The sequence below is a fragment of the Plectrocnemia conspersa genome, unplaced genomic scaffold, assembly GCF_051122295.1.
Source record: "Plectrocnemia conspersa isolate PC_06_02 unplaced genomic scaffold, ASM5112229v1 ptg000005l, whole genome shotgun sequence".
Taxonomy (NCBI): Eukaryota; Metazoa; Arthropoda; class Insecta; order Trichoptera; family Polycentropodidae; genus Plectrocnemia; species Plectrocnemia conspersa.
This window is the reverse complement of record NW_028277169.1, coordinates 30,588,428-30,602,341: the sequence shown is the minus strand read 5'-3', so window position 1 is coordinate 30,602,341 and position 13,914 is coordinate 30,588,428. Positions and strand designations below refer to the sequence as shown.

The 13,914-nt window shown below is 30.0% G+C and overlaps 1 protein-coding gene across 1 annotated transcript in view; it reads left to right on the top strand.

Moving 5' to 3' along the window:
- Nucleotides 1–312: 312 nt before the first annotated feature.
- Nucleotides 313–13,914, top strand: part of LOC148235412 (nephrin-like) — a 630,188-nt gene continuing 616,586 nt past the window's right edge. The window contains exons 1-2 of the mRNA XM_088186958.1: nt 313–444; nt 2,319–2,703. Coding sequence (XP_088043084.1) covers nt 2,649–2,703 — 55 coding nt within the window. The 5' untranslated portion in view covers nt 313–444; nt 2,319–2,648. The remainder of the gene's footprint in view (nt 445–2,318; nt 2,704–13,914) is intronic.

Below are 13,914 nucleotides of genomic sequence, written 5' to 3'. Positions count from 1 at the left end.
TATTAATAATAATGATCATTATGCTATGTTTTTTTATTAGTTTATGTGTCTGATCCTAAATTAAATAAAAAATATGAATTACGAAATAAAGTATTATTATCATATATAAATTAGCCTGTATATATATTATATATACGGTCCGATTTGTCGCAGCCCTCGTCCGGGCGATCTTTCTGTCTCTCTCTCTTGCGCAAGATACCCCGTCATCCGAGAGAGACGCAGAGGGATCGGCTCGCGCTGGGACCTCCTGCGAGCGGAGCCTCCTCAGTGTTGGTCCAGCCGCCGCGGCGCGACGAACTCGCGGTCGCTCTATATCTGTACCGCTACGATACTCCCCGTCACTCGTCACTCGGTTCGGTCGACAGTGATCGGTCAGTGGTGTGACAGCTATACCTAGCTAAATCGGCGAAAATAATAATCCGGAATCAGAGTCGCTCGATCGACGTAAGTGACTCGAGGGAGGGAAAAGCCGGCCGGAGATTGTTTACATCTGTGATTGTGAAAATTTGTGATTTCGGGGATGGAATAGTGATCTCTCCATTTATGCGTGTGTGCGAAACAAGTGATAACGTGTGACCTAATGCAGAATTGAACACTTAAAGATCTTACTTACTTTTTATTTATTATATCGACTCTAACCCAGGCATTACGTAGATAGAGTTGTATCGGAGATAGTAACAACAGTAGAGAAAAACGCGTGTGATTATCGGGAATGGACCATTTAAGATCTTTTCTTATTTCCACTTATTTTTAAATGTTTTTATTAGCTCTCGCATGCGTAGTATACTAGAAAAATAACAATCAAATTATTTAAAACAGATAACCGTTACAACATATATAAACAAATACTAACGGATAATTTTAAAAAACGAGCAAATATTAAAATAGTATTTATTATATTAACACAGTGACAAATAGAGCACTTAAAGATTTTTGCAATTTAATTTGTTAAAGAGATATTAGATTAGTGAAATAATTGACTCAATTCATTACTTGCTTTATATATTTTCATAGAAGCAATGTTATTACATTTATTTATTTTGCTTGTGCTTCTTTGACATATTTAATAGATACTTCAGATAAAGCAAATATTTGAATTGTATCTATTATAGAGACTGACAAATACGTACAATTTCTCATATTTTTTTATTTATATAAAGACGTATAGATAGATTGGATTATTAATGAAAATGGCATAAACAATTATCTTATATTCATATTTTCATAGCAACAGATAATCAATAAAAGTTTTATTTACTCCGAATAAAAACAAAAAACAGTTGAATATAAATATTTGAATAATATAACCGTTATTATTAATATTAAGCTAACGATCTTTTCTAAATTAAGACTTTTTACTTTGCTTAAACTTATGCATAGAATTATTCAATTTATGAATTTAATTTTCACATTTAATATATTTATAATTGAGATGTACTTACAAATAAAAAATATTATAAATTATTATTTTAATACAAATATAGTTATTAAACTGTGCTAAAATAAATAAAAAAATAATATAATATATATAGTTAATAATTATTAATAAATACAAACTAGAAAAGCTTTTCTTTTAAACTAAAACAGTCCGTGGTTTGCATTAATCAATACTGTAAAATAATGTTTTATTCTTATTTTAACACAAAAAGATATTGAGCTGTCAATTCTGCACCAATAAACACTGAAATCACATTATTTTAGTTACAGTTAGATACACTATTACACCTGTAGTTTTTCTTGTGAAGTATAACAGTATGTCAACTGTATAAATGGAGAGATTCTATTTTAAATAAATTATTGTAAAAGTGTTGTGCAAAAGAAGAATAAAACTATTTAATAATAATTAAATTTATAGAATTTATACCCAACCAATTTATTAAAAATTAATTTATTACTCTTTAAAGTACATACAATGTACAAAAGCGAGCTTTTCATTCGTTAATCGTTAATTTTATAATACAAAACGAGGGCCGGATTAGTGCCGTTCAAAAAAAATCGCTTTATTAAATGCTATTTGAAAATTATTATTCCAAAGGTCAAACGAGAATCGGAGCTTTTCTTTTCGAGCTTTTCAAGCTTTGATATTCTTCTCTCGCAGTAATATAATTCAACAATATTTTATATATATTTATGCGATAAAATATTAAATAACGTTACGCTCGGGCAGATAAAATGTAATTTTATTTTTGTGTAACATAATCGCATTCCGATAAAACCAGTAAAGTCCAAGGGGCGTAACATATAAAAATGGATATCGATTACACGAGATACACACATATATACGTTTACAATATATACATGTTTCGTTTAAATTGCAGGTAGTATTACTAATGGGATTAATTCGCATTTTTTTCACGATCCGATTGGAAAACGAATTTAATCTCGACTGTTTTTAAAACTGTGTGTCACTGTGACCTTAGTTAAGATTGTTTAAATAATAATATTCGTTTTGGTTGTAATAATCAAATATAGTGTTTAAATAATTGTTGTTTTAAAACTCGCGTTTGACGAAGTTTATGACACATGTGATCGATGTTCTACTTCAGTGATGTTGTTTGAAATGTTATAAAAATTGTGAGTGTTTATGACAGTGTTACAAGACGCTTATGGATTCTGCTTGAAGCCATACTCTGGCTACTTCCTTCGCCATGGATATGATTAGAACTGTAGACGTCCTTCTGGCCCTGTTCCTGCTTATATCAGGTGAGTCAGAATATTCTATTTAATTAAATTGATCTACGGTTTATGACAGTATTTTTATTGCAAGTTTTGCTCTTTCTGATAAAAAAATAAGGATTTAAGAATATAAATTAAATACAGTAATAACTAAAGTTAAGTTTGATTCATAGTAAAATAGTTTCAGCGGTTATTCGTAATAATGTATAACACAAAGTTTTACTTTTAGAATATAATTACATAATGTAGGTTTATTTAGCTAAGATATAAAAAGCTTATCGCGAACATAATATATATGCAAGAAAACGAAAAGTTAGCGAAACTATTTTTTTGTCAGAAAGAGATAAATTCGGTCTCTTAATTGTGAATTAGTCTCGGGGAGTAATAGCGTATATTATATGAGATTTATAGTTGTTTTCTGAGAATTCTCATTAGAGAGATATATTATTTGGGGGTGGCCCAATTGGCATTGATGGTTTTATCGCCGTAACCATACAACCGGTCCCAGAGTCCCATTTCCATCAATCGGCGCAAACCGTTCTAATTATTATGGTTTTGTACGAATCGCTTTTAAACAGACAGCATTGTATTTGCACTAGTGTCGAATTTGCATATTGAATGGGGTTTAACCATATATAAATTTGTTGAAACGTGTTTTATTGGATTTTCGAAATAATTGATCGAAAAGAGATCGACGCTCGGTTGAGGCTCAAACCTGGTTCATATAAAAAAAATATTTTTATTTTTTTGCAGCAAATTTAATTAAAAAATAATTTTAAATAAAATTATATTTTTAATTATAAGATCATTAGTTCAAAGCTTTCGTTATTTAAATATTTTCTAATATAATTTTAAAAAATGTTTTTTATTTTAATCAATTTTTCTTTGATAAAATTATTAAAACATATTTCTAGCAAAATTTATATAATAAATTATGCAATGAAATTCAACATAGATTAATTTTCGTTAATTTAGAAAAATAAATCTGTGCTCTAAATTATAATTATGAATTCTTAAATTATTATTATTATAATGATAATTTTTTTTACATAAATTAGTTTTCTACTGCAATGTATAGTTATTTATACAATATTTCATGGAAATATTACTTGATATAAAAATTTTAATTATTAGTTGTTAATTTTTCAATCTTTTAAACATTTTAGCTTGTGATATTTTTTAATGCCTAAATATACAAAATGGATTCTAGAATATATAACATGAGATTCTAAGCTAGTGTTTTGTTTATATGATTGATTAAACTATATTTTATCGAATTTCATATATGATATCGATCGAGTAGAGTTCGACGCACGGTTGATTTTCAAACCTGCCTCATATAAAAAAATATTTATATTTTTATAATTTAACTTAAATAATATTTCTGTTCCAAATTTATTAAAAATAAAATAAAAACGAAATTTTGTAAATGATTAACAATTCCAAGTTCGGGTTTTTTACTTTCTAAACTTATTAGGAGCGCCACGGGAGTCGAGGTTATTTTGCGAATTCTCAAAAAGTATTTCTTCTTCTATGCTTACCATGTCCACCACGAACAGTTTGTAAATGAAAGTGGACAATGTCGATAACCGTGGGCAGAAAATGTTCGTGCAGATGTGCGTGGGCCGTTATCCGAAACTCAGCAATGGTCTAACGAAAAGTTTCACCTCGTTTTATTGAACTAATAAGCTCCAGCTCAGATATGAGTGCACACTATACACACGTACATGCTACGAGGTTGTGTATTGTGTAATAGGAAATTTTTGAAACTTTGCCCAGGGTGTGTTTTGCATTATCGCGTGTAATAATCCCGATGGGCGGAAAGTTTTAATTAAATCTTATTTTCGAAAGCGGCGTCCGATTATATGGATACAATTTTGAAGTTGTGCCGCGCTGAGGATTTTAAGGAAACTTTTTGAAAATACATGTATTTTTTAAATTATTTTAAATATTTATTACAGTAATTAATAAAGTTGTTTTATGTATAGTTTAATTTCATTTTAAAGATGGAAATATTATATACTGGTTAAATGCTTTAATGTGTATTTAATCTTATATTTCACTTAATAATGCATTAATTATAATTTATATATAATAATTTATAGAACATAATGCGTCTATAAACTGCAAGTACCTGAATAAAATTCCGCCCATTCATAAGCGAATCTTTGAATGGTGTTTATGCAATTTGAAAAACTGCCTTACTAAGTACACCCGTCGACACGACTCAAGAGAATCATATCCCAGCATACCTTGTAAGATTTCTTACGAAATAAAAATGGTTGATATTTGTATTTATTCATGTACAAGTTTCTGGGAAACTTTTTTTGGACCTTTGCTGTTCGCAGGTTACATTATTTGGCAAATAGACCAAAGAAGTGTGATCTATGCACAAGGTGATAATACAAGGCAAACAGTGCCATTAAGTTCCTCAAATGATATTTGTGTATCGCAAGATAATTAAGGCTTGATTGCGTATATATTATATATGCTGATGAAATCTGTATTCCTATTGAAGTAGGACAATCAGTTACCACTTCTGAGCGACGAAGCACATTTTTATTTATTTTATAATTTAATTTAGCTAGTGTTTTTGCTCTAGTATTATGGAATAACACATTTTGATTATAAATGATAATATGTATAATAGCAAATAACCATCCACATAGATTTTAAAAATCAAATTTTATTTTTAACAATTCTCAAAAATTCTATATTAAGGAATACTATAAGGTTTTGGCAAAAAGTAAGAATTCCAAATTTATTCATTTAAAATAATGTTTATATTAGAAGGATTAAGATATTACTGTTATTTTTTACTAAATATATGTCTCTTTATGTTTGTTTAATACAATGTTCGCATTAAAATAATCGTTTGATGTAATATCTAACACAGTTACATATATTTTATTTAATATTTAATCATTAGGAACAAAAAGTAAGCATATAATCAAATATGAATACTCAGAAACTCACAAAATTACTCCTAGGCAATATACATTGTTTATTAATTATAGCAAAGAAATAAAAACACACTGTATTTTATTGTAGTAGTAAATTCATCTACATTTTATTAAAAGTTCATAAAAACTTTAACAAAAAAATGTTATAAATTCAGTAAAAGAATAAAAAAATATGTTTTTTTGCTATATATTATATATATATATTATTTAAAAAATTTAAATGTCGAGAAAAATATTTTTTCCTTCAAGAAATTTTGCCAGTTGTAGCACGTTAGTTTTATGCAGTCTATAATTATACGATACGAATGAAATTAGAAATATATGGTTCAGATATACAAAATTTTGCAATATTAATTTATATTGATATACTTATTTCTTTTGCAATATTACAAACCTGACTATCATGACTAAACAAGTTTCTCGAAATGCGTCATGATGCGCATTAAAGAAACAATAATTACATCATAAAATATTTAAAACAATCATGGCGCACACCTAAAATAGATAAGCACCATCGCAAATAATTTTTCACAGCTCCTTAAGCCGTAACATATTTGTATTTGGCAAGCTCGTTAAAAAGCTGTATGTCTCATGCAAAAAGAGCGCTCTCGGGCACTGATGTTCTGGTCACGACCCCAGGAATAAAGGACGCGATCGCGACTCTCAAAGGCACAGCTGAAAATCGCCAAGCGATTGTCAAAACTGCATCTTGGCAAGTTAAAGAAATATTAGAAATTTATTCGAAGTCTTTTCATCTTCAAGAAGTACTTCGCTTCTTTTGAATTTCAGACATTGAAACCATATATTTGAGGACGCTACAAACTAGCGTATCGCACAGCACGCGAGTCGGCAATAAATTGTTAAAGTGACACGCGCTCCGCATAGCGAAGTCGAGTATTCTCGATTAATATACATAGATACTAGCTGGATTGTTCTTATTGTAGCTCTGCGCCGTTTCGAGGCTCAAGATCGAGGCAGTTGTACCAAATCTGAGTATCGTATTGGAAAGGCTGATTTTCTCTGGACTTCAATGTTCTGAAGATTTAGGCTTTGTCGATTTTCCGTGAGATACACTAGTGGCGAGTTATTAACTAAGCTCTTAGATCTATGTTATTATCTTTTAATATATTGTAAAACTATTATAGTTTTTGCCATAGCGTCGAAATGTTTTGTTTTGTTTCACAAAGATATTATTTGTTTGACAATTAAACAAGCGATAATTGCGCTGGAAATGATATTTTAGCGTCATATCGCTGGTCAACTGTCCTGAAAATGTCTTTCTTGCATGTGGATAGTCACACAACAAAATAACGCTGAGTAATTTATATCTAGTAAAATTGGTTGTGAAGTCATTGTGTAATTGAGGTAATAATCTTGACTTTTCTATATGTAAAGGCAAACATAACTAAGTACAAAATACAAAATAGATGGATTTTAATTGTAGCAATTTGCTGCATAGGATGAACAGTTTTCATTTCCAGCGTTTTCGTACTTTCAGAGCGATCTGAACCCCTAAAACTTATCGACCACTTACCCTAGCACCACCACATACACACACACGTACAAAAGTGTGTGTCATTAATTACCGGGCGTGGGATTAGAGAGTGCCACAGCGGATTCGAGGCACAAAGGCTGGCGTTTCAAAAGCATCACCTGTCGCTGGTGGCCTTATCCGGCGGTAGGCAGCGGCGTTTCGGCTGTCGAGTCGCCCACATGTTCTGACCAATAACCCGAGCCGCGACACGATTCGTTTGACCCCCCTTGATTTGGCACTGCGCGCACACAATCGACGGTAGGTAACCAATTACGAGAAAACAATGCGCGATTGAGAAAAAAGTGCGTAGGCCAAAAAATACCACAAATTGGTGTGAGTGTATCTAAATGCTCGATCGTCAGAGTGGAATTGCCGTTTCGTAATCGTTTACGGCTCGGCGTTGATGAAAATCCATATTAGGGAGATGTGGAGAATTTGAATAAAATGTAATTATGTCATTTGGATATTTTTATGGATACCATAAACGCACCAATTTGAGCGTAGACACTAAATGTTTGATTGTATGCAAATACATTTTTTATTTGCATGTAAGAAGACATATAACCTTTAAGTCAAGCCTAACATTCATGTAACATACTACTTTCAACAATTAGCTTTGCCACAAAATTATTATTAAATTTAAGCAAAATTCCTTGTTTTTTAATACTCTTGCTTTGACTGTAACTCATACATGTAAGTATGACGCATAGTACTATTTAAATTAACGTAGAGCTTATTTTTAATAATTAACGTAAAATTATGATTCATTTAATGAGAAAAAGTTAAATTTTGGAAATTTATCTCACTAGCAAAAATTTGTATGTGTGTTATAGTGTTTTAATATTTTTTGCTGATGTATTATTTTTTTGTTGTATAAGTTTTTAATTATTTTTTACGACCAAATATTTATTAAATTTATATTTTATTTTGCTGGATAATAACTTTGTTTACTATTATAAATTGATTTACTATTATATGATTTCGTTTTGTAAAGTATTTTTTAATAAAAAAATTTACAAAATCATTATGATGCTGATTTTTGTAGCAATTTTATATAATATATGTTACAGTAAACGTATATTTTTTTATAAAATTATATTTTACTGATAAAAATATACTTGTTTTAGTGTAAATATATCCAAAAACTATTTCACTGTTAGATATATATTTTTACTAGCAAAAATCGCTACTAACGTCGCTTTTTTACACCCTTGACCCTTTTATATTTTTACTACTAAAAATATATAGGCTTGACCATAATAATGGGGCACCCCAATAAATGCATTACATCTGAAAGAAATCGTGAAAATATAAATAAAAAAGTGCTTAAGCTTATTTTTAATATTTAGTAGGCCCATCCTTAGCTATAATTACAGCTAAGTATTTATAAAATTTATATTTTATTTTGCTGGATAATAACTTTTTTTTGCTATTATAAATTGATATACTATTATATGATTTTGAAGAGTTTTTTATAATAAAAAAAACTTTACGAAATCACTATGATGCTGATTTTTTGTAGCGATTTTATATAATATATGTTATAAAAAATGTATATTTATTTGTAGAATTATATTTTACTGATATAAATATACTTGTTTTAGTGAAAAATTTCCCTGCTAGATATGTATTTTTACTAGCAAAAATCGCTACTAACATCGCTTTTTTACACCCTTGACGCTTTTATATTTATACAAACTTGGCCATAATAATGAGGTGCCGCAATAAATGTGTTATATCTTAAAAATTCATGAAAATAAAATAAAAATCTGAGTGTTTATTTTGAGCTTATTTTTAATATTTAGTAGGCCCATCCTCAGCTATAATTACAGCTACAATCCTTTTTGGAATACTGTCAACTAATAACTTATAATTTTCTCCATTGCATCTGCAATTGTGTCGTGCAACATTTTCTTTTAATTTTGCCCATAAATTCTCTATAAGATTTAGATCTGGTAATATATTTTTTGTGGATTAGAAAATTTACGCTTAAGGCATCGATATCTTAAGAATAAATATTTATATAAACTAGAACTGTAAAATAGATTTTTACTAGTGAAAATGTATTTCAATATTTTTTCCCTGCAATGTTAGAAAAAAATATTTTTATCAGCAATTTAACCGTTTTCTCCAATATTTTTAGTTCAAATATTATTTAAAGCTTTACAGTATATTACTTTTGAATATTAAAAAAATATAGAAAAAAACGATAATATATATAAAAAAATGTATTGAAAAACTCTGATGATAAACATACAATTTAATTTACGTACTATATATACATTAGGTAATCTTGTTTTTGTATGAATAATATTTTTGCATAGCACTATATATTATTACGTAAAAGCGACATTTCATATGCATATGTATAATAGATTATATAGTGAAAAAATAATGACAGATTTCAAACTAGCTTGTAATTCAATATATATGTACATACATAAGTTAACTTATTTTTGTAGCAATAATATGATAGTTTAGTGTTATTATACCTTTCATAAAATCTATTTTTATATATGTGCAGTACAAACAGTGCATTAATTAGTTTTGATTTTTTTATAAAATATCGTAGCAATATTTCTGCTATACAATGATTGATTCCTTATTGATAGTCAAACATAACACATTTATTGAAATAAAAATAACAAAAACCTGTACACAGTATATCTGTATATTGCAATTAGGATCGAATATCAAGAGAGACACTCAACAATCGCACCCTCCCACACATGCACACTTCTGAATCAATTTTTTTACAACGCTCTTCAGAAACATTCTCTCGCTATTTGTACACACATCATATTCAATTCGATTTGTGTTATATTATTTATTTTTTTAAAACATGAACATGTACAGAATTATTACAGCAAACGCCCACGGCGGCGAATCCCACGTTCGTCCGGCTAACCTCTAATCATCTACGCCAAATCCTATCTAATATACTACAAACGCTGGAACCAATATCGAACGATGATAATCCACAGCTTTATCTCTATAACTTCAAACGGATAGTACCGTTTTGAGGCTTTATATGACGCAGGGGTGGCGACCGTGCGCTGTGTCAGCGAATATATTGCGGATACACGTGGATGTTCGAAAAGTGGTGGGAATTCGAAACCAAATCCGGTAAACGTAAATTATTGTTAATCTACAGAATCAGAAATATTGGATTTTAGTTTGCCTAGAAAATAATCGCGATTACAACCAGTGGCGTTCAGATAATTTAAATTGCTGCAAAAAAATATTTTTATGCTTTTTCATTTCATCCACATACAATGGATTTTTTTATGTGAAAACTAAATAAAGTTATATTTGCTATATTCTTTTGAAAAATTGTGCTTAAAAACAGTTTAGTGTCTCAGTTAATATCAGTATTAGGTTAACCTGTCATGTCATAATTGTCATAATTTTAATAAATAAATCGTAGGAGGAAAAACTTTTTTATTTTTCTTACTAGGATTTTCTTTTTTTAAATGCAGTATTTAACTATTGCTTGCTGTATTTTAAAAGCTAACATTTTATGATTTTTAATCGAATACAAATGGATTTTTTTAATAAACTTTTCTTTGAAAATACATAATAAGATTTGGTATGTCCATTTTTGTAGATTATTGATTTATTATTTAATCCATAATCAATGTAATAAATACTCGTAATTTTGTCTTATGCCTGAACTACACTCTCTGGAAGTTGGCCAAGGTTGGCCAAGGATGGAGAATATAGTGGGTTACTTCGGTCGAGTTCGGTTCTGCCCGCTCTAAAATTTCTCGGAAGTTGTCCGAGGTTACCTAGAACGGGAAATAATTCAGTCGACTTGCTCAGCTTCTAGCGCTTCCGAACATTGTCGGCAAACAGACCGAAGTCAAAGGAACCGAAGTCGGAGCTGCTCTTTCGAGCGCGAGCGGTGAGATACTTCCCCTTTCGCTTTTTCGCGTGTTAAGTGACGAGAGTGAGAGAGATAATGATATGGTGTTTCGCAAACTGAGATAGAACGCTTCAATTTCAGTATGTGCGTAAGCGTCCTATGGTTAACACGCATGTCGAGCGCTGCATCGTGGTCAAGTTATAATACCACATGCTTATCGGGGACTTCAACAGACTCTTACTGACATCTTTGAATATTTTAAGGCACCAAAAGGGATTAATTATATTTTTGATAGTATATTCTTCAAACAGATATCGTTATTATATTTTTTTCATATAAAATTAAATAATTAAAAAATTATTAGCGGTACTTCATTTTGTTTAAAAAAATCGTTTCGAATATCCTTATGTATTTTCCTAGATTAAAGTCACACCAAACGAGTTCTTATTTAAAATCGATGGCGACAAATTCAAGGATAGTCACAGATGTGGTGTTCGTATTCTGAAGTATCATTTTTATGCCTTATGGCATTTTGCAAAAGCCGACAAATTGAATATTTACGACCGAAAAGTTTTCATTGATATTGTACTGGTGAGTGCCCACGCAAACTTAATAAAATGACAATTTAAAAATTGCGATTATTTGGCACATTTTTCGATCGCGCGCAAATATGCCAGCTGTACGTGACAGAAGCCGCCATCCGAACGTCATTCACGGCCGCAGGTCTTTGCCGACTACATTTGTAACTTCGGTTCGGACAACTTCCTGAGAGTGTAGTGCAGGCATTACGATTTTTATTTTACCGATGAATTTAATTTGCGGCGAGAGTTAAGGTCTTATTATTATACTCTATATTTAAAACCATTAAAATAATCATGACCAATTTAAAATGCTTGTGTATATAAAATAAACCATAAAGGTCTTGCAATAATTAGTTTAATTACTAGTATTTCATATTTTAGCGGTTGCTGATTAAAAGTTAAGTTAAAAGGATCAATAAACACATTGTTACAATAATCAGTAATCAAATTATTTCAATTAAAGATATTTATAACATAGATTTTTTAGCAATCCTGGAATTATAATGCTATTTTTTTAACGTTATTGGTTATGTGCCATCTCTTTAAATTATTGAACAACATAAACGACACATTACTCAATATCGCAATACATATTTTATTTGTGTAACAATTCAACGTCCTTCGAGCAACCGTTAAAAAGGCCATTAAGTTCGATTGCAGCATTATTGAGGAAATCGATTTATCATTGTACGACCGGCTCAAACTTGATCGCCAATCTTTAATTGCTGACAGGATATTCATTATTACGCGCATGGATGTTTTACTTATTGATAGGCTTTAATAACACATTACGAACAAGCAAAAAATACGATATTGATCGAATTTCATCGAAAAAGACCAACGTCTCCAAATAACGTGCTCGCGAAAGACCTTGCTCTGGTCGTGTGATTTACATACTGGAAATACGGTTATGCTGCTTCGATTGATATACCCAGGTACCAATCACCTGTTACGCGATAAATTTAAATCTAAAAGAGTGGGCGTGGGTACAAGTATTATACAATGTGTACCATTATACACAAAAATAAATTTATCACCGATTCTTAATGGCATTCGATTTGTAGGTGCTAACATATCATAATGTGCATCGTATTCTTCAACACCTGACCGAAACCAACACTTTTGTTAAGCTATTTATATCTGTCCACACATACGTATGTTTTTTGGATGATATTTAAATATAAATTTCACTACAAAAAAAAATATTCAATAGAGAGTTCATGTAAAAGAGCGAGCCCGGACCCTGAGAACACAATGATTCCGGGCCTCATTACAAAAATGGCATTATATATATTTTTTAACATCGTAATAAAATTTTTGATAAATAATAATAGGTACAAGTTAACCCTTTCTATGCTACAAATTAATATAAAAATTAGCCACCATTGCGACATATTTTTTGAATATTTTAAAGAGGCATTAAAAATTATTAAAAATATTTACTCATAATATTTGTCTGATTATTTGTCATGTTTTCTTTGCTGCTCATTGTTGTCATATGATGAATTCCCAGCCCATGTCAAAAGCAATAAAATCGTGCCATTTCTGTGAAAACATTATATTTATATATAAATACAACTGGTGCTGTTGTTAATTGTTCGTTAATTTTTTGCTTCTTCCTTAAGTATTTGATCTGAATTTCAGATCGAATATCTGAATTTACTGCTATTAATTTACATTCGTTGAATATTTTCTTTCATCTCTAACAATTTTTAACACAAATGGAGCCGCGTATCTGTCCCTTTGAATAAGAATGTTTATTGTGAAAGTTGGTGCTTTTGAAGGCAATGTTCCGCTCATTTTATTTCCTATATGTATAAAAATGGTTAAAAGAACTTATATCTGAAATACTTACATCTCAAATAACTATAGTTTAGTTCAGCTTCATTATTTGAGGTCGGTTTTTACTTTTCTATAAATATATTCTTGCTATGAATTAAGCTCCTCTTTCTCCCTCTTGGCAACCCTGCATTGATGAAGCATATAGTGGGTTTTGCTATGGCAATCCACATAGATCAAATAAATTTTAAAACACATTTACTAAAATATATACAGTTAAATTAAAAATTATTTACATTTAAATCCTTCTGTAAAATATAAAAACGCAGATTGTTATTGTCTATTGTCTTTGATGTTATTAATAATGCTTCAATATAATTCGTGTGTAGTATTATTGACAGTAGCGTACATAGTAATTTCGAACAACAGAGCTTCGATTAGCAAACTGTCTAAATGAAACGTCATCTCCAGTCACAATCATGACACTGGTTTTGGTTTTGCGATACCATCCTACGC